This window comes from Paroedura picta, chromosome 9 (genome assembly GCF_049243985.1).
Source record: "Paroedura picta isolate Pp20150507F chromosome 9, Ppicta_v3.0, whole genome shotgun sequence".
In the NCBI taxonomy this organism is placed as follows: Eukaryota; Metazoa; Chordata; class Lepidosauria; order Squamata; family Gekkonidae; genus Paroedura; species Paroedura picta.
The window spans coordinates 22,265,664-22,287,883 of record NC_135377.1 but is presented as its reverse complement, the minus strand read 5'-3'; the positions used below and the strand labels follow the sequence as shown (position 1 = coordinate 22,287,883).

The 22,220-nt window shown below is 43.6% G+C and overlaps 1 protein-coding gene across 2 annotated transcripts; it reads left to right on the top strand.

Annotated features, from left to right (window-relative positions):
* The first annotated feature begins 132 nt into the window (after window positions 1-132).
* Window positions 133-22,220, top strand: PLEKHF2 (pleckstrin homology and FYVE domain containing 2). Of its 2 annotated transcripts, XR_013234041.1 has the most exons (3): window positions 133-287; window positions 18,443-19,918; window positions 20,036-22,220. XR_013234041.1 is itself a non-coding variant. In XM_077351854.1 (2 exons), the coding sequence occupies exon 2, from the start codon at window positions 18,457-18,459 to the stop codon at window positions 19,204-19,206; it is 750 nt and encodes a 249-aa protein (XP_077207969.1). In that variant the 5' UTR covers window positions 133-287; window positions 18,443-18,456; the 3' UTR covers window positions 19,207-22,220. The 2 variants fall into 2 exon arrangements, 1 of the variants encoding a protein (XP_077207969.1); XM_077351854.1 differs by having other exon boundaries at window positions 18,443-22,220.

Genomic DNA, 22,220 nt, shown 5'->3' with positions numbered 1-22,220 from the left:
CCCCGCAGGAGCGGCTCCCAGGCCGCCCTCAGCCGCGGGACTCCCCTCTTTCAGTCACGCGAACCATCCCCCGCGCGCCCAAGATGGCGGCGGCGGCGGCGGTGCCGTTTGGCTCCGGCGCCTGGGAGCGAGCGGGGCGGGCCGTCGTGGAGGCCCGTCCTCCTGGCGGTTTGGGGCTGGCGTGTGCGCGGGCGGGGCAGCAGCGGCAGAAGGGCTGGCGACGGCGGCAGCGGCGGAGGGAGCGTCGAGCGGCGGACCTGGGAGCGGAGCCGCGCTGCAGCCTCCGCGTAAGCAAAGCAGAGCAGGGCAGCGCGCGGTCAGCGGGTCTCCTTCCCCGCGCGCCACTTCGGGCCACGGCCGGCGCCGAAAGCGGAACGTCGGAAACTTTCCTTCCCCGGTGGATGCGCGGCCATGTTGGGATCCCGCCTGGGGGAAGGAAGGGGGAAGCTCCCCACCCCGCGGAGGGAGGGAGGGAGGGGGATGTTTTTGCCCGCTCGGGGACGCGAAGGGAGGCGGAGAAGCGCCTTTCTCTCCTCCGCCGCCGCCGGAGTCCTCGGTGCGCGCGTCTCCCTCCTTGCGGAGCCTCAGGTGGCCGCGGTGGGAGCGGCGCCCCTTGGCTCGGGAGTCACGGGGGCCGGGCGAGAGGGAGGCGCCGGGCGGTGTCAGGGGACCCCGGGCGCTTCGGGACAGACCCGCTCAGGGGCTCCTCCCGCCTGTGGACGGCGCGCGGAAGGAGAGTTCCCCGAAAGGGGCCGCCCCTGTTGGGATCCCAGCCCCAGGACGCCCCACTGTGCTGAGGGGTTGGGGGTCTTGTGGGGCAAGCACGAGCAGGCAGCCAAGGCCCGCGGAAACTTCTCCGCCGCGCGCCCTCCTGTGCAGCGGCGCCCCGTTTCTGGAGCGGGCAAAACGGAAGAGTTGAGAGAGCTTCTCGCCCAGCTTTTCTTCACTTGTCCTCCTGATCGCTGCACGGAAAGGGCGCCCCGGGTCGCCTGCTACGTTGGGTGCCTTTTTAAAAAACAAACAGGACACCAATTCCCCGGACGGAGCCGTGTTGGTCTGCTGCAGCCGAAAAAGACTAACCGGTGCATCGATTTGCATTTGTCTACCCCACCCGACCGACCGACCGGAGAACTGTTGCCAGAATAAATTAGAGAATCTTTTTAACAACTTGGGGAAAAAAGTAAATAAAAGCCCTGTGTGTGTTGCTTCTGCACAGAGGGAGTTTCACAGTGCTGTGGCATGTGCTGAGTTACATCAGAAGACCTGTGCTTGGCCAAGCAATTCAATTCCCTTCTGAAGGAAGTGAGCTGGATTGTTTTTAGGTTCTTCTAATGGACTGGGGCTAGCCTGGGACAGCTGCTATTTAAGCCACTAGTTGGAAAGCTCATGCCTAGAGCCTTAGTTATCCTGGAGGCTGCTAGCTACAGAATTGTTTTGTTTCCCTTTGTGGGAACAAAGAACACTGTTTAAGTTTAGAGTCAGCGTTTAGACTGTGTTAATGCTGCTTCTTGCAAGATATATATATACTGCCTACAGAAGATCATTAAGTGTCCCTGCACTTTATAAAATTTGATGATACAATTATGCTCAGTCAGTTGCCACTTTCTGTACCAGCCATTACTTGATTTAACTTTTGCCTGTCCACTAGATTAAATTCCCCCTTTTCCAAATGATTGTCTTATTTGTACAATGCAACATTTATCATTTTTATTTTACATTGAGATAACCTATGGCTATCAATGTAGCCCCAGAAGGAGTCCATTCTCATTCAAATGTCTTGTGTTTTAAAATGACAAGGCATAAGAGTTTAGAGTTAAGGAGTTTAATTGTAGCAGCAATATTCTCAAACAAGGGGGTTAAAAAGGAAATAATTGACAGAGATGTTATTGTAGGATTTGAGGCTATTGTTGCAAATTCCCGTGCAGCGGTTGCTTCCTCCTGCCCTCCCCCCCAATAGTGCTATATTGGTTCTGAATTAGCATCTGGCAATAAAGGGACTGTCACAATGGATGTCTAAGTTGTGAGGGCTTGGCCAGAACCCTTAGCTATTCTTAAGTGCTGATCACTTAATTAATCTCCTAAATTTAGTATTTGTGTAATGTCGGAACATAGCATGTCTTAAGATAGCATAAGCAAAAGCTGTGAGTTCCTGGCCCAAGAATCTTGTTGCCTGAACTTTAACATAGCAAGAAGACAAAGGAAGAGATGGAAAGATGGGACGAATCAAGGGCAGCACAGATAAATGTGTCAGACACAATTACATTTATGTAGGCTTTGTTTAACTTCAAAGGTGACATGGCTGACTTCTGGACCCCTTGCACAACACATAGCTGATTTCTGTGACATGCAGTTGCCTTATGGCTTGTCCTTGTTCATGGATAACCTAACGTTGGTAGCTGGGAGTCCCTTTGCCTTTCTCACAAAACTGTGTGCCACAGCAAACCAAGACAGGATGAGTAGATAGCGTACATATACAAATAAAACAGGCGCATAAACAATAGCTCTACAGAGTGCTGGGCGTATAGCCAATGATTAGTAGTACTTAGTTGCACTAGGACAGGGGTAGTCAAACTGTGGCCCTCCAGATGCCAGCATTTGCAGGGGCTCATGGGAATTGTAGTCCATGGACATCTGGAGGGCCGCAGTTTGACTACTCCTGCACTAGGAGACTCAGGTCTACTCCCCATTCTGCCATGGAAGCTTGCTGTGTCAGTCCAGACCAGTCTCAAACTCCAGGCCTAACCAACCTCACAGGGGTATTGTGAGGAATAAAGGAAGGAGACTCACCACCAGGGAGGAAGACATGGTGACTGCATATGCATGCCCCCCCCCCACACCTGTGGGGGAAATAATGCCCTGGAGGCTGTTTTTGGCTTGGGAGGATGGGGTGGGGGGAGGAGCAGAAGGTTGTACCAGAGTCCTGACCCAGATCATAATCCTGTAGCTAGCACTTACACAGTTTCCTGCAGCTGCCATCTGGCTGCTGGGAGCGTGTGTCAGGTTGGGGTAACTGAGATCTGATTTGTTAAAAAGTGTAATATCTGATTTGATGCGAATGTCCAGGGTTCCATGCCCAAGGGAAACATTACACTGTTGTGGTTATATGGGCTTTTCAGGTTGGTTAAAATTTCACCTCACTTCAGTAAAGAAAAATGCTAAATGTTTACAAATGCATCTAAAAAGATGGAGAGAGAAAATATTGTCTGTAATGTATTGAGTTCACGCTTAATTGCTAGCAGGGTTTCAGAGTTGTTCAGCAATATCGGTGCTTTTTTGGTGATTGGTGTTCTTTTTTACTCCCTGTCTTCGCATAGCATTCATTTCCTTTTGCAAGCAATTGCTGGTATGTAGGAAGGTGTAATTGGTTTTCTCTTAGCCAGTGACAAGTTCTTTGGCTGGCCCTGGTAATTGTTGGCCCCAGCATTCAAATCATGAGTCATCCTTTTGATCACGTGGATAGTTTTAAAAATAATGGTAGTTAAACTTGTATTGTAGGATTCCTTCCATTCCTATTTCTGTGACTTTACAAGTGTTATGTTGCTCTTTATTTTTTGATCTTCTATAATTTTAGCAAACCGTTTTCCTTGCAATTCTGCATACCTTGGGCTTACACCACTATTTTATCTGTTATGTAAATCTATTCCATGGGTGATGAAGCTGGAGAAATATTTGGGATGTGAATTTTAACAGGGCAATGCTATTCTTTTAGTGTGACATACCCAAAATGTATGCCATGAGCAAGGATTACTTAGTGAATTTAAATAGACTTGCACCTGTCTTTTATATTGAACATAATATATTGTCCATTTGCATGAAGATATTTGAATCTATACTCTCTAGGCATGATGCTTAGTTACGCACTTTGCTTGATAGAAGGACGGTACAGACTCATAGGAGCGGGAATAATAACATTTCTTATTGATTACAGAAGCTTTGGGTTTCGCATGGGGGAGGAGGGATGTGTGCTGCTGACAGCTTGACCCACCTGTTGGGCATATTCTGACACAGGTGTGCTCCTGCTTAAGACAGGGAGCTGGATTTTTTGCAGCTGATTTTTTCCAGCGTAGGCACAGTGTAACATTTTAAAAGGTGCTAGCCTCACTGTTTTTTGTAATAGAACAGAACCTGTCCTTTTGTTATTGTGGTGACTGTGCCTCTAAACAGGGAGAAATTCAGTCACTGGCAGTGGAGTTGAAGATTCATTTGCTAGATCTTGAAAATACTTCTTGTAGTAAATCGTTAAGCCTATAGTGGTAATTTAATATCTAGTGGCATTGGGGGGATGGGTATTGAAATACTGTGGTGTCATTTCTGGTCGTCCTAATTTTAACATATGATCCAAAATCAATTAGTAAAGCCACTGGTTCCCAATATTTTCTTCACTCCTGTTCCTTTCGTTTTCTCTTCTGTGGACCACAATGGAGGAATTCTGATTTAAAAGAAACTCTGATTACCTGTGACTTATGAGTGCAGCATCTCAGGCACACTGTAGCTAGGTTTGCCCTGTGAACTTGGACTCAACAATGGTTTGAAATCTTGGTTTGCAGGGGAGCAGACAGGGGGGTTAACCTGCATTCATATGTAGTCTGTTTAAAACCAGCTTCCCTTTGTACTCAGGATGAGAAAGAAAGGCGAGGGAACAGAAGTGAAGTCTGTGATCCCAGCAATAAACTAGCCTTTTGCTAAATGTTGACAACATGAGATCCGAACGCAGTCTAAAAAGCCCACGAGCATACAGGAAAGCAGTATGTCTCCCCCATTTTTTGTTTCTACCATCTGGTTTTCAGCAGTTTACTGCCGTAAATATGAAGATTCCCTTCAGTTTTCTTGGCCTGTAGACTTGTGACTCGTGATGGCTCAATCTTACCCTTCCCATCCCATAACTACAATTGGTGAAACTAATTAGCTAAGCATGCTTTGCCATCCATGCACAATTTCATGGGAAAGACTAGTACTTGGTGGATGAAAAGGAGACACTTATTTTCAGCGCGGTCTTTTTTGTAGATTGGCAGTGGAGGAATGTGGTCATTCTCTCATGTATTCAATTTATTTCCTAAAGTAAAGGTGTTATCTTATTGGATTAATACATCCCCAGTTTGAACTGGAGAGCTCTAATTGTGGCCTGTATGGTAAAGTATAAATTTTAAACACTGTGCTTTCTTTAGCCCATAACAGAACACGCATTGTCATTAGGGTATCTGAATTTATAAAGGCCATATTGTATGCACTCATAATGTTTGGTACTCTCTTGCCATCAGCCTCACTTTCCAAAGGGTTTGATATCTTAAGCCTAACTTTATCCACGGTTCTTACTGTTTCTTGTTGTGCAGCCGTTTTACTGTTACTTCTTTACGGCTTCTGAGTTCAACCCCTTGAATCTGCTGCGTTCTTGTTAATTCAAATACACTTAATATTGTAGCATATTGTAAATGACTTAACTGGGATGTCGATTTGTAGGTTCACAGGGGTTCAGTTTATATTCGTAAGGTGCATATGTGAGAATTGAACATCCTACTGTGACATGTCAAATAGCTGTGTCACTTGTACAAACAAGGGACCACCTGTCACCCTGTGCCCCCTGCAGGGCTCTACGCTCTGCAGGTACTAATCTATTAGTTGTTCCTGACCCCAGGGAAGCCCGCCTGGCTGTTACCAGGGCCAGGGCCTTTTCGGTCCTGGCCCTGACCTGGTGGAATGAACTCCCAGAGGAGCTGCGGGCCCTGAGGGATCTTTCGGCGTTCCGCAGGGCCTGCAAAACGGAGCTCTTCTGCCAGGTCTACGGTTGAGGCCGTGGCAAGGAAGATCAGGGGCCCCCTGCTTGAGTGGCGGTAGCAATTTACATCAGCACCCTCAGTTCACCCTCTCCCTGCTAGTGTGCGTTTTTATCGGATTGTTAGATGGGGTATGTGGGAAAGAGCAAGATGTAATTGAACCTGTAAAGGAAGAGTTGGGAGTATGTTTTCATCACACAGGTTGTAATGTTGAGGCCTTCTTTTGTAATTGAAAGAAGATGCTGTTAGTAACACTGCCCACCAGCTTCACCAATAGCAAGGCTTTGAGTGCCCCAAAACACTTAACATGATCTGCCAAACTTATCACATCCAGGTCAGAAATGTACCAACCGGGAAGCAGCATTGCCTCCCTCTTGCCTGGATACCTATCTTCACTGCTAAAAAGAAGTGACAGAGAGAGTCTTACAAGGGTGATAATTTATAGCAAGAACGATTGCCTTTATTGTAGGAGATCTCTCTATTTTCCTGGCATAAGTCTACGTAGCGCCTCTCTTATACATGTTCAAGGTGGCTTGGTATTTCCTGGAAGAAAAAGACATTGCTAATTTGCAACATGTTTGCTGAGCAAATGAGGCTGTTGATTGGGGCAGGAGCACTGTGGATGACTGCTTCCTTCAGGATCTTCACTGCGGGGCATTGGGCCATGTTTATTGCTTTTCCAGACTGCAATCCAATTTACGTAAAATGCACAGGAAGCTTTGCTGCTTCTTTTCTCTGCAGGTGAAACTTGGCAAATCATTAAACCTTGTTTGAAAATTGTCAGGGCAACTAGAGCCTGAGCACTGTTAATCTTTGGACTAGATCTGATTTGTGATCATCTCTACCATACATCATAGTTAAAAAAAACTTTTGTTCAAGATGTGATGACCGTTAAAATGATTTAAAAAGGAAAACACTGATATCAGAAGTAGCTCTCTCAGCTGACAAGCATGTGCTTTTAGAACATGGGAGCATTTGTGGTGTTGCACTGAAAAGCAGTTGTTGTTTTCTGTAACCCATGTAGAGCAGGGGTAGTCAAACTGCGGCCCTCCAGATGCCCATGGACTACAATTCCCATGAGCTCCTGCCAGCATTCGCTGGCAGGGGCTCATGGGAATTGTAGTCCATGGACATCTGGAGGGCCGCAGTTTGACTACCCCTGCTTGTAGAGTCTTCCCTAGAAAGCCCATGGTTCTTATGAATACCAAAGCCAAGCCAGATTAGGAAGCCTGGCCACGATCAAAGTCAGTGGCACTTTATATTACTGAGCAACTCTGTGTTAAATGAGACTGACTACGGCTGACACAGAAAATAAAGTTAATAGGAATCTGTGAAATATTACTGGGACTTAGTAACTAATTTCCCACACTCTGGAATTTAGGGAACCTGGATGTACTAGTGGCATTGTGGTGGGATCAGTCGTAGGTGATTTCAAACTATGCAATATGATGAAGAGGGAAGAAAGAACTGTGCCAGAGAAGAAGAAGCATGAGTGTTCAAATGGGGTGTGAACTAGTTAAGAATGGATGCAGTTAGGTGAACTATTCTCTCATTGCATTATAAGGGTTTTTTTTAAGGCATTGGTTAACTTGCCTCTGGTCCCTGAGGCAGGGATACCATATTTGTCTTGTTAGCCAGCATTATAAGACCATGCATTCCTAGGTAAAAAATCACTTTGCTGTCTAATTTAGAAGCTGGGAACAAATGTAATATGAGTTATTAATATATTCCATATATAAATTATGGAATATATTCATATGCCAGCAACCCACTTTAAGCCTACCATGGAAATCTTATGTAAAATAATATTTTATGGGGATGAATGGCATATTGCCAGAAATGTTCTCCTCATTCTCCACATTAATATTATGCGTGTTCTCTTTTTGCTAACAAAGAGTTTTTGATTCTCACACAGAGTCTTTTAGTCATATTCTAAATCGTGAAATAGTCTATCTACGTACATTTTTTCTTAAGGACAGAGTCCCATGCTATGCACTGGCATTGTAGATGACATAGCTGTGTTGCAGAAACATCCATTACAGTGAAACAGAAATATGAAATTGGCTCTAATTGTTGAGGGGTCATTCCATTTGCAGCTTCTTAAAAAATTTAGAAATGTAGCCTCTTGTGGTGGTTTAGTTCTGATGCATGGGAAGACGTAATTTTAAAGATTAAAAGATACTTGTTATACTCGGTGTGCTTGGTGATGGAACCACTGGGATTTAGAGCAACTACACATTCTAGCACAATAAAATCAGAGTCTGGAAACACCTTTAAGACCAACAAAGATTTATTCAAGACGTGAGCTTTCGAGTGCAAGCACTAAGCCTTGAATAAATCTTTGTTGGTCTTAAAGGTGTTACCAGACTCTGATTTTATTGTCCTACTTCAGACCAACACGGCTACCCATTTGAATCTACAAATTTTAGGCTTGCTTGGAACAGCACTTCCATATAAAGGAAAAAGGATATAATGCATACTTTCAGCATCAGAACTGAGGCCAGGTTTCAGGGAAATGCCGCCTGTGCCCAGAGAACTTAACCGTATGGCCTGTTGTCGAATGATTGTCTCACCGTTTTCCTCTTCTGTAACATAGCTGTACCCATCTAGGCTGTGGATCACTGGCATGGAAATTGTGCACACAAGCCAACTTATGCTGCATAAACATAACATTAGCCATATGAAATGCCACACATGGGTAGGTTTGGGTTTAATGCTTGTCATTTTGTCAGATATGTTTGAATCAACAGCAGCAGAGATCACAGGACATGTAAGGGATACATAGTTTGGTTTTCTTATCAAATGAAGAAGAATGTGATAAATAAATAATAAATAAATTAGAAGTTCTGAGTTCTGAATTGTGTTTGAGTTTATGTGCATCTGCACACTGGTAGGTTTCAAAATCTTGGAGGAGTGTCTTGGAATACTTAGCCCCCACATTCGAATTCTCTTGCCATCAGATTAGTATTTTTGTATCTTCATCGTTATTAACTTTTGTATCATATTCTTCCTAGAAACAGGTCAAAGTGTGTGTGTGGGGGGGAAGGGGGTTATTTATGTTTCTTGTCTCTACCCTCTGCCAACATTATTGTCATAATAACTCTCTTAGTCTGAGAGCGGAACTGGCCCAGTGAGCTTGAATGACAAACTGGCAATTTGGACCTAAATTCAGTTTATTTAATGTATGCCTACTGAAGACCCAAAATGGTTCCTTGTGGGAATCCTTCAGCGTACTGAACCAAAGTGGAGCCATTTTTGAGAGCTGAGTGACCAAAGAAGGATGTGCAGAGTATGGAAAAATACTGCCACGTTGACAGGAACAGAGCTATGTGTCCTAAAGTCCAGAAGACTGGAAAACAACATATAGGAAGGAAAAAGGCCGGTAATGAATGTATGTATTAGACTTAATGTATGGTATATATTAACTTTGTAGTAGAGATAAGCATACGCACAGAGTATAGGGGGATTAAGACTGTAACAATAAAGACGGGGTAGGAGAGAGAGAGAGAAAGAGAGAGAGCGCGCGCTCAATTCCCAGACGGGGAAACTCTGCTCGGACTCCCCTCAGCTCCTACCCAGATGGAAAAGGCACACCGACTTTGAATCTTCTTTCAGGGGCTATCAGCTGTCGGCTGGCTCCGACAAGTGGTGCCCCGTGTGAGGCTACGTCGCGACACGTGTTTGGATATTTCAACGCTCACCTCGCCCGGCAAGGGTTTCAGGCGCCATTCATCTTCGGATCCCGGTGAGCGTTCCCCGGTGTTTGCCTTTCGCTGCTTAGTGGCTTCTTTCTTTCCACTATGGGCAGCTCCCTTTCCAGTCCGCAGAAGCGCTTTTTGAAAGACCTTCAATATATTCTTAAACAGAACAGGCTGGAGGTCCCTGAGGAAGATTTGACGTCCCTCATTTTGGCAATAGCCACGAATTGTCCTTGGTTTCCCGAAGACGGCACAGGGGAAATAGGGCCCTGGGACAAGGTTGGGACCACCCTCCATAGAAATCCGCATGTTTCTCTGCCGGTTTTGAACGCATGGTGCAAGGTTCGTGTGGCCTACGGCACTTTAACGCCGCCTAACATCAGCCTGACCACGCTTACGCCTCAGAGCCTGCCTGTTCCTGCTCTCGCTCTCCCAGCACCAGCCCTTCCACAGCTTGCTGCACCTTCACCGCCGTCATCTGCTCTGCCTGCCTCCCAGGCTCTGCTGCCGCCTGCACCCCCTCCTGCCCAAGGCCAGCCGCCGCCATCCCGGAAATCGGCTATCTTGGCAGCGACCTCTGGGTCTGCGGAGCCCACTGCTTTTCCGATTTTTGTTCCGGCCTTTGGTCCTCCTACCCATGCGCCTTTCGAGTTCCAGCTCATGAAGGAGCTGAAGACGGCTGTGTCCACGTACGGCATTAGTTCTCCCTATGCTCAAGGATTAATGGACAATGTTTTTTCTCTTCGCCTCATTCCCGAAGACCTTAAGTTGCTGGCGTGCACTCTCCTCCCTCCCTCAGCATTGGTCATTTTTGACAATGAATGGGAGCATGAGTGCCGCGAGCGGGCTCCTGTGCTCGTTCAGCAATATAATGCCCAGTTGCCCCCTGGAAGTGCTCGAGTGGATGAGGCCATCATGCTAGATGGCTTGTTGGGGCGAAGCACCCAGGCAGCAATAACAACGCAGGTTGCCTTGTATCGCCCGATTCAAGAGGCTTCCGTGGCTGCTGCGCGAGCCGCCTTTCTTCGCACTCCCGACCCTACCGGGAAACTGCAGAAATGGGGAGCGGTCCACCAGGGTCCAGCGGAACCTTACGCTGAATTTATACATCGTCTCATGACTGCCGTTCAGCGACAAGTCACAAGTCCTGAAGCTCAGGAGGTGGTAGTCCGCCAGCTGGCTTTTCAGAATGCCAACGATGATTGTCAGGCAGCCCTCCGTCCCATTGCCAACCTACCAGGGACTGATATTCATGCTATGCTGCAGGCCTGTCAATCACAGGCCGCATACTCCTGCGGAGCGACATTTTCGTGCAGAGGAACCTCTGGCTCGACCACTGGTGGCCTACCGATGCCTCCCCGACCTGGAGTGGAAAGGATCTGTCCCGCTGAAACCAGGAAAATGAGCTTTTGTATTTTTCTGTTCAGTTACATGCTTCTTTTTGTTGATTGTAATCTCTTTGTACGTTATGCTCACTATATGTTTGAGCAACACGGTAAGGATTCTATCTTGTTGTATGAATCGCTTTTATCAGGGGAGAAAGGCAGGTTTCATCCCTGGCTTATTGGCCTCGCCACAGTTGGTGATGGGATCCCTTAATGAGATGGGAAACAAACCGACTGTATTTTGGCTCCCTGAACAAGCTTGAGATTATTTAGAAACAGATTTTCGAATTAGATGGATGTGTGTGACCATGTATACTAAAGGATTGGGTTTTTGTTGTGGGGTAATAATGTTATATATAACAAACACAATAGAGAAATTTAAAACTCTTACCCAGAAACAAGATTTGGAAATTAAGGATTTTGATAAGAAAAACAAGGAATTCCAGGGTGAACTTTTTAAAGTAAAAACACATTTGCAAAATGTACTGGATTTCCAAAGCCACATAAATTGAAAAGAAAATACAGTAGACCCAGTAACCCAGCTTCACCTCTTGTCTTTAAAGAAGAGGAAATATTCTCAGTTCCCCCATCACAGAGTCAGGAAGGAAATCTTGCCTCTGAACCTGTACAGAGTTCCAAAATCCAAGTTGGCAACAATGATTTTAACAGGGAAGAATTTCTTGTAAGGACAACATTCCTTTTCAATTTTCTCTTAGCTTCCCTTCTACTGAAAGTATTCCTTCTTCCCAAATCAGGAAGGGAAGAAGTGTTGTTTCTTTAAAGACTGACCCCTACCTCAGAGAGATCTAAGGGGGGGTAGAGTACAGTAAAATAGTTCTGTTCTAAAATATGTTTTGTTTTAGGTTTTATTTTAAGACAATTTTGGCTGCTTTTAGTATTTGAAATATTTTCTCTTTGAGAAAAAGCATTCCCTCCATAGCTTTCCCTCTGACATTTTTACTTCCTATTTCAAATTTTAATTGGCAGTTAACACTTTGTTCTTTTTTCATAAGACCATTTTGTTTAAAAATCTGTTTTTGCAATTTTGTTTTGGTTTTGAATATGTTTAGAAAGCTTCATACAGATCTTTCATTTGGGTACTCAGGCTTCCACAAAGCCTGACTCCTATGAAAAGGCACTCTGTGTATGTACAGAGGAACAGTCTTTTCTCCTTAAAAACACAATTCTTTTGACACACTATTGTGTAATAGGACTCACATGCAGATTGGAAAGGACTGTCAATGCCACTGGACTGATTATTCGAGAATTGCAAGGGGAAATTGAGGAATTATATCAAATGATGATGCAGTACCGTTTTGCCTTGGACTTTTTGCTTGCACGCCAGGGTGGATATTGTGAAATTGTAGGTCAGACAGCATGTAAAGTGACTTTTCATAATAATAGAGATAATGAGTACAGGTGGTGGGACTGGATCATTGGGTGGCTATCTTCAATAACCTGGCTGCGACAAGTGGTGGTGGGAATACTATGTGTGATTTGTGTATTAATAACAGGATGTTGTTGCTTACAATGTATTCCGTCTTTGATGACACAGTGCGCTGATTGGTTTCATGCAAACAAATCGGCCAAAGCCGTTTCTAGACACCATTTCACGGCGCCTGTATATCAGGCGGTGCCCACTAGAGATATGATTGGCTGTCAATTAAAAGAAAAGTGGGTATGTGGGAATCCTTCAGCGTACTGAACCAAAGTGGAGCCATTTTTGAGAGCTGAGTGACCAAAGAAGGATGTGCAGAGTATGGAAAAATACTGCCACGTTGACAGGAACAGAGCTATGTGTCCTAAAGTCCAGAAGACTGGAAAACAACATATAGGAAGGAAAAAGGCCGGTAATGAATGTATGTATTAGACTTAATGTATGGTATATATTAACTTTGTAGTAGAGATAAGCATACGCACAGAGTATAGGGGGATTAAGACTGTAACAATAAAGACGGGGTAGGAGAGAGAGAGAGAAAGAGAGAGAGCGCGCGCTCAATTCCCAGACGGGGAAACTCTGCTCGGACTCCCCTCAGCTCCTACCCAGATGGAAAAGGCACACCGACTTTGAATCTTCTTTCAGGGGCTATCAGCTGTCGGCTGGCTCCGACAGTTCCTCATCTCCATTTTGTCCTCACAGCAACCTATGTCCTCACACATAGGTTAGAGTGTGTGACTGGCCCAAGGTTGCTCACCCAGCTTCCATGGCGGGGTGGGGATTCAGTTTTCTGGCTCCTAAATCCTAGTCCAAAATGCTAACAAGTACACCAGGCTGGATTTCTATAGTTCTATAGTTATGTGAAAGTAGCATCCCACTCACATCATTCTAATGCAGTGGTTCTCAACCTGGGGGTCGGGACCCCTTTGGGGGTCGAACCACCCTTTTCACAGGGGTTGCAGCAGGGCAAGCAGCTTGGCTGGGGGAGGGGGGCACCCACCACACAACAGCCTTTCAGGGTAGATGGAGATAGAGTGCTTGTCTGTCTGGAGCAGTGGAAAAGAGCAAAATCGGCATAGTGGGACAAGAGGCAGAACTGAAATGAGAAACCCCGGGGGGAAAAACCCAATTTATATGCAATCGTGAACAGTGGATCTTCACACCATTGGTCAGTTTCGGTTTAATTTCTGTGAAAGAACACTTGCATAATTTTATGGTTGGGGGTCACCACAACATGAGGAACTGCATTAAAGGGTCGCGGCATTAGTAAGGTTGAGAACCACTGCTAGAGGCAGTTCTCCTGTTGTCTGATCAAGGTAGGGCAAGAGCAAGGAGCACTTGTTGAATCCTGGCTCTGGACTGTGGTCAGTTGTTAGGCCTCATTTTGTATTTCATAATATAATTGTGTTTTTTAAAAGTAATGCCCTGCTTCAAATTGTTCTATATTTTTTGTTTATTTCCCATTCCCTAGCAAGTGTAAAAATTCATTTCCGGATACTTGTTTTGAGTTTTAAAAAGAGTAATTACCTTGAACGTAAGAGGCGTATCAGTTTTGCCTTGATTTTGAGTGCAGCTGTACTGCTGAGCATCTGCATGCAAATTGGTATCATTTTGCAAGCTTTGAAGAAAAACACTTTCAAATCTTTTTGACATAAATCATTTAATTATGAATCCACTTTTTGAATCCTCTGAATAGAAGCTAATAGCTGAGAGGAGGATGGGTAAATTCCTGCCACTGAGTATCAGATGTCCCACACTATAAATGAATGTTACCTGTTAGTGATCGTCTGTGTTACGTGGTATTGTCAACCTTACAATTCACTCAGTATTACACTTGCAAAGTTCAGACACCTTACAGATTTTCTCCAGTGGAGTGCATGTCTGTGTGTTTGGATTAGGGATGCTAGGCCTTGACAAATTTTCTTTGGCCCTAAAACTAGGAAGCCAGACTCATTTTTCAGCCTTTGAGGTTTTCATATTTTTAATTATCAGTATTGTTACCTCAAAATCTAATCCTAACCACTTCAGTGTTCCAGCCCTTTGTAATTCTATGTAGTTACAATGAAAATAATTGCTGGCAATTCTGGGTACCACAATGGAATTTCCAGATGCCATGGCAACCTGGCACCTGGGTTTTGTTGAGCCATGGTTTAAATGAGTCCCTGCAGAGTAAAAGGGAAACGGGTGAGTGGAAAGGCAAGGAGAAGGCTATGGTATGTGAGACTGTAAAAGGTCTCTGGTTAGCCTTATGAATACTGACAATACATACTTTTATTTAGCAACCTCACTTCATAGACAAGAAATGCACTTCTGTGAGCTACCTCCTGTATCGGAGTGGAGGAGAATTGCATGTCAGAAGGTATTCAATAAGTCTGGAAACAAATGTTTATAATGAAGACATGGTATTCGACCATACCTTTGATTTGTAGTGTTATGTATATATATTTAAAAAAATATTCTAGTAACCTCCACCACCCTCCCCTAGCTGAAGGGCTTACATCTGTAACCGCAAACTACTAGTGTTGGACCTGTTTGTTCATGGTGCCATATTGTTAGGTTAGATTCAGGTGGGTAGCATTGTTGGTCTGAAGCAGCAGAACAGAATTTGAGTCCTGTGGCACTTTTGAAACCAACAAAGCTTTATTCAAGGTGTAAAGTTTTGTGTGCATGAATTTAGAAAATATTTGTTGGCCTTAAAGGTGTCATTGGACTCAAACTTTGAGATAAAACTTTATTAAACTTTGTTAAGTCTTTTTTCCTAGTATAGATTCTTATTTATTTCTTATTTTTATACTTTTATACCACCCGTCCTTAATATGTTCTGTATAATCAAATGTACCTTGTCTTGAAACTGAACTTATCCCAGACTCAGTACTAGGCTTTGTATAAGAGCAGTATTCAGTAACTCAGTGACCCTAGAATAAGCAACTTGAGGTGTTCAAAATTTCTTTGAGTGATTCAGTTTGATTCTGTAGCTTACCAGTGGCTGCAGTCTTCAGAGACCATGGGCAGAAAAGAGGGAGGAGAAGAGGAGGGACAAAGGGTGGATCATACCCTCTCCACTCCTGGCGTTCTGTGCCCTTGAAGTCCACAATGTTTGCTAGATGTTGTACCATCATATTGAATACCCAGGAGGTACCATACAGGGCAGAACAGTGCAAATATGCTCATCTTTAGTTTTCAATTGGGCATTGAAATGAATGCTGAAAATAACAACGGTATAAGAAGAAGAAAGGCTGCTAATTCAGAAATACTAGAAATATGAATTTGGGAGGAAAGTCGGTTTGGAATTTTCATTTGGCATTCTGCCTTTTTTGTATATTTCTAGGAAAAGGATATAATGACAAAAGGTTAAGAAGGATTTCCTCCCATAACTGATGAGTTAAACTTTTCTAAATTTAGCGGTAACATTTGGTATTTGTATGAAGGGTTCCCTCCCCACACACATTACTTAATGTTCAAGACAGGAATTGTTATATATTGACTACAGTTTATGCAAATATTAAGCTTACTTAAACCCTAATTTACATGGTCTTGGTGAGCTAAACTCTGTTGGATGAAGGCCATAACAACTGACAATTATTTTTTGAACTGGCATTTATACAGTCTTTGGAGTAAGATCATGTTTGCTTAGAAGAACATAATTTAATTATGTTTTCTTTGAGAAATTTCTTTGAGAAATTAGAGCTTAACAGTTATGCATTTAAAAAAATGATTAATGTTAGTCGCATTTTTGCACAAAAAACGTTTGGTGACAAAACATAAGGTATACTATATACTCACATATAAGCTGAATTTTTCGGCCCTTTTTTTAAGCTGAAAAAGTCCCCCTTGGCTTATATACGGGTATTAAAAAAAAAACAGCTTTCAGACAAGACAGGAGGGTGAGGGTAGGAGACAAGTATACTTGCCTGCAGAAGCAGAGGCAGGAGCAGCAGAAACGCAGCAAACCTGGGAGGGAAAGAGCAGTCTCTGCCTCCCCCCCTCACTGCCTTAACGAGGCTAGCACAAGGCTAGCACATGTTGCAGGAAGCTCTGAAGCCTCTGTCTTAGAGGGAGAGCAGAGAGCAGAAGGAGGAAATGCCCCTAGAGGAAGGAATAAAGGCAAGAGAAGTCAGAGGAAAAGAGGAGGGAGGAGGAGGAGGATGGGAAAAAAGGGGAAAAATCCTGCCCAAAACAGCGGGGGGGAGAGGAGGAAAGGAGGAAAAGGCACTATCCAAACACCACCCTTGGCTTATATGTGAGTCAATAAGTTTTTCCAGCATTTTGTGGTGTAATTAGGTGCCTCGGCTTATATGAATTTGACCCTTATCGTCAGTATTTGAGGAAATTATGTCTTGTGGCTCCTCGACTTAATATCTGAAGGTGGAAATGATCATGCATTCTTGCCACATTGTTAAAATAGTACCTCCTGACAAGGAACCTGTAAAGGAAGAGTTGGGAGTATGTTTTCATTACACAGGTTGTAATGTTGAAACTTCTTTTGGAGGATGGGTGTACAAAAGTAATCCTAGTCCTGCCCACTGCTGCTTGACTAGGAAAAGATTCCAGTTAATTATGCAGCTGGCCTAGACTTCTCATGGAGCAACAGTTGAGAAGATAGAATTTTGTTGTTGTTGTTGTTGTTAGGTGCCAAATCGTGTCCGACACATCACAACCCCATAGACAATGATCCTCCAGGCCTGGAAGATAGAATACTTTCTAGCAAAGGTAGTGGAAATTCAGGCAGCCATTCAAGTGGAACCAGTACAAGCAAGTACTTTGAAGATGGGACTATGTCTTCTCTTTTCTCTCAGTTTTAGTATCTTTCAGAAGCAAAATATCAGAATGGTACTGTTCAGACGCAGCAGCATGCTATGGATTGCTTCTGTGTGGATGAGCCTGTGGAAATCTGTAATTTTTAGAAGACAAAATTGTTTGTTAGTAAACTCTGTATGTGAGGGTATAGATGGCCAGATCAGCTTGTTTACCACTGTAACAAACTATGGTTTGCTGGTATAGACCCCTGGTTTTATAGATTTGTAAGGGCTGTTGAAATGGACCCTGTTTTATACCACAGAACTATTTCTGGGCCAACTATAACTGACTGGTATTTTGCCTTGCCAGCTTTAATTAACAGGCAGAGTAATTATTCCTTCAGTTGTTCTAGTTCACTTGCAGAATCTGTCTTGGTCAGCCATTTGGAGGGATATGTAAAGGGTGATGGAAATGGGTTACAACTAAGCAGAGTTCCCGGATTTATATTTTATAAAAAGTGAATTTGTAAATTTAAGCGTGTGGTCCAAATATTTCAGACCCTAATATACTAGTTACTGCTAGTATCTGGTGTTTGAAAATATATTTCCTCTGAAAAAGGCTGAACCATTCAGCCACTATTGCTGGCGGGTGCTTTCATAGACAGAGCTGGTGAAGAGAATTAATAATTATGTGCAGTTTTGGTAGAGCTGAGGTAATGTTTGATTGGGAGAGGCTTGAATACATGGTGGGAGATGTAGGACTCCACTTTTAAAGACACCAACTATTTACTGTGGCTATATGATAACTTTCTTTGGCTGTGGTTCAAAGATATTTTCCAAGTCCACATTGGTAGTGGTTTTACTGTCTGTTATCCTGAAGTAAAGAGCCTCTTGTGGCGCAGAGTGGTAAGCGGCAGAAATGCTGTCTGAAGCTGTCTGTCCATGAGGCTGGGAGTTCAATCCCAGCAGCCGGCTCAAGGTTGACTCAGCCTTCCATCCTTCCGAGGTTGGTAAAATGAGTACCCAGCTTGCTGGGGGGTAAAACAGTAATGACTGGGGAAGGGAATGGCAAACCACCCCGTATTGAGTCTGCCATGAAAACGCTGGAGGGCGTCACCCCAAGGGTCAGACATGACCTGGTGCTTGCACAGGGGATACCTTTACCTTTATCCTGAAGTAACTCTTCTTGCTTCAGTGCACATGCTATATCTAAACCCCTTGAGGTTTAAAAAAGCTGCATGATGATTTAGTTTTGGAGCTGCTGAAAGAAGCTTTTAGAAAAACTGAGTTGTCTGCATATTGCTGTGTTTGGTTCTATCCACGGTGGTGTCTGCAAGCACATAACATCTTTCTGAATGTCGTTCCATTGGTCGAACTGTTGCATTGCTATAACAATATTCTTTTATGTTTTCAGGGAACGAGTGAAAGATGGTGGATCGCTTGGCAAACAGTGAAGCAAATACCAGACGAATAAGCATAGTGGAGAACTGTTTTGGAGCCGCTGGACAGCCTCTGACCATTCCCGGCCGGGTCCTGATAGGTGAAGGAGTCCTAACAAAGCTGTGCAGGAAGAAACCTAAAGCAAGGCAGTTCTTCTTATTCAACGATATTCTTGTTTATGGGAACATTGTCATTCAGAAAAAAAAATACAACAAGCAGCACATCATCCCTTTGGAAAACGTGACGATTGAATCCATCCAGGATGAGGGGGACCTACGGAACGGGTGGCTTATCAAGACCCCAACTAAATCTTTTGCAGTGTACGCTGCCACTGCCACAGAAAAATCTGAATGGATGAACCACATAAATAAATGCGTTTCTGATTTGATTTCCAAAAGTGGGAAGACTCCTAGTAATGAACACGCAGCTGTCTGGGTCCCTGACTCTGAAGCCACTGTCTGTATGCGCTGCCAGAAAGCAAAATTTACCCCTGTTAATCGCCGACACCACTGTCGGAAATGTGGGTTTGTGGTGTGTGGGCCCTGTTCTGAAAAAAGGTTCCTCCTTCCGAGCCAGTCTTCCAAGCCTGTGCGGATCTGTGACTTCTGCTATGACCTCCTTTCCTCTGGAGAGATGTCCACATGCCAGCCAATGAGATCAGACTCTTACAGTCGGTCGCCAAAGCCTCCTTTAAATGATATATCTGATGAGGACGACGATGATGACAGCAGTGACTAAGAGAATGTCTTGAGGTTTGAACTGGCATTTGAATTTCTGTTGCTGTGTGAGGATTCCAGGCTCTTCTGATAGGTCGACCCTAGCCATAAAATTGCCTGAAAAATCGTCAGCTCGAATGTGCCTCTATCTCTGAATTTCCTAGCTATAGAATCACTATTCTCTCTTTCTGCAGGGACAGACTGTCGCAAATATATCACTTTCCAGTTTTGTGTACTTGATTCCCTGTGGATTGGTCTTTCTGCCCTCTCCCTTCACATTTTGGAATAGAAAAGCAAGTACAGCTTTTTCTTAACAACCATCCCATGTGGCATGTAACAGGGAAATTGTATTCCCTTTTAATATTGTTGAGGGACTAGAAGTGCATAGAAGTGGTATTTTGTACGTGCGTCAAACTGAACGGAACGTCTAACCAGGCTTTGAAGCCAATGTTATACTATCATCTTCTTAACATAAATACATATTTAAATGTCATTAACTTTTATGCAAAGATTTATACACCAAGCAGTGCCTTGTGGTGACTGCACTGTTGCAGGAAGAATTAACATATCCTACCCTTTTTGCAATTGCATGCAACAAGCTGAGAAATCATTGGTGCTGTTGACGGTAATTCCTGTCCTATAACTAGGGTTTAAGAAGCAGATGCTTTGGGTGCATCATTACAATGTGTGCCAAGTTCACCTCACACCAAGGTGTTTCCTCTCATAAGTCAGGGGTAAGTCAACCTGTGGTCCTCCAGATGTTCATGGACTACAATTCTCATGAACCCTGCCAGCGTTTGCTGGCAGGGGCTCATGGGGATTGTAGTCCATGGACATCTGGAGGACCACAGGTTGACTACCCCTGTCATAAGTCATATGAGGATTGACCTGGCACTGTTGTGATATCCAGCTGCACTCCACAACAAAATGGAGCTCCCTCAATTGTCATAGAATGGGGACTACCTAATAAATTCACTTGAAGTTCTAATTTAATATCTTGCTACTTTCAAGTTAGGGGTGAGAAATTGTTGTAGCTATGGAGTCTTGATAATTGACAATTGTATTTGCTTAGATCATGGTATTTCCTGTACTGTGTTGGATTTGCTATTTATAAAATTACTTCCTCCAATGCTATACTAACCTTTTTAAACATTAGAATAGTGTTTTTAATAATCAAAATTTGTTTTAAAAGCACATTATGGGAAGATGTCCCAATCAGCCATCTGGGGAAAAAAACAACCTTGCAAAAATGCCCATCCTGTATACACAGCTGACCTCGAGATACAAATCAACTGCAAATGACTTCATTTTAGATCCATAAATCTAGGACCAGGAGGGATAGTGCAAAAGAAGTGTTTCCAATAAAAGTATTTATCTTTTAACAATACGTTCTTTTCTATGATGATGTCGTTTTTAGAGAAACATGACATTTAGCTCTGTGAAATTTTGTAAAATCCCAAGACATATCTATATTTTTATATAACCGTAGTACCTTTAAATGATGTATGTAAAAAACCCCTGACAGAATTGCGTGCATAATCTATACCAGGGTAGTCACCCTATGGTCCTCCAGATGTTCATGGACTACAATTCCCATGAGCTCCTGCCAGCAAACGCTGGCAGGAGCTCATGGGAATTGTAGTCCATGAACATCTGGAGGACCACAGGTTGACTACCCCTGAGCTATACCACCTGAGATTTTATAGAAATGTTGGATATTGTTTCTAAGACGAAATCATAGTGTTTAGACATTGGTTTATGAAGTGACCATTTCTGCACTGTCGGCTTCATCTGGCAATAACTGGGTGATATTTATTGAGTAAACAATCAGTTTCCCATCTTGCACTAGTCTACAAGTCTGTAATCTGGTTTCTGTTGCACAAAAGTCAGCTCTGAAATAAAACAACCCGAAGGGGTATAGTCCATGTTTAGCAGTCTCCCGTTCCTTTTTATGTGCTGGAGATAGTGCAACAGTTCCTGGTATATCCTTATCCAGAGTTAATTTTCTAACCTGAATTTCCTGTACGTGAATAACGAGAATGTAAAAGGAATTGTGCATTAATGTGGATGGTAGTCTAGAATTACAGGCATACTCACGCCCTTCACTCAGAACCTTCCTACAGAAAGGTTATTTCCCACCGCATCTCCAACCGTTCCTTTAGTTTAATCCCAAATTCAGAAGGGGTTTGAAATCAACAAAAGTAACAGAAGTAGCACTCAGTTCCTTGGCCCTTTTTACACTCAGAATGCTTTGATTGTGTCAGCCTTTTGTAGCGTGCAGAAGGATGTTTTTAACTTGCTCTGCTGTAGGCCTAAAGGACTGTATTAAACCTGATTGGGGCAATATTAGACATTTGGTACATGGAGATGGATGAGTTGAAGGGCTGTGAAAAAGAGTGATCTTGGGCTGGAATCCTAGCGAGGCTTATGCTGGGAGCAAGGCCCACTGAATACATTCCAAGTAAATGATTGCAAGGTGGGTGTTTTATACACGTCTCCTTTCGAGGGCCCCACTGAAATTGGTGTGGGACTTTCCTCCATGTAAAGAGTTTTACGAGCTGGCTGCAAATGTATGTTTTGTCCTCTGAAAGGATAACTTGAGCATCTTCTAGGTGGTCAAGTATTAAGATGAGTCTTTATATGGTTTAGCTTCTTTATTCTTACCCTTTGCTGTGCAAAAGACTTCGTATATTAAATGCTGAATGTCACAGTTATATTTCCCCAGTTATCTTTGTACGTTGCACAAAGGCGCCGGCACTTTCTGACCTTCAAGAAAATTTACCCTCTGTTTGGTTCTCCCCGTCTATCCCATCCTTGTTATTCTCTGTGAATGAAATTCACGCTATGCTGCAATGGATCCCTGAAGCTGTTACCAAATTGACATCTGTAGACGAAAAATAATCCTAGAGATAGGCGTGTGGAAATAGGATGCCACTTTTGTGACTTGTTCAGAATTTGTGGGAAACAAATTTTTGTCTTATGTGTCCCTTTGTGTTAAACTTTTAAAAGGGCTTAATAAATGGTTTTGTAATTTTG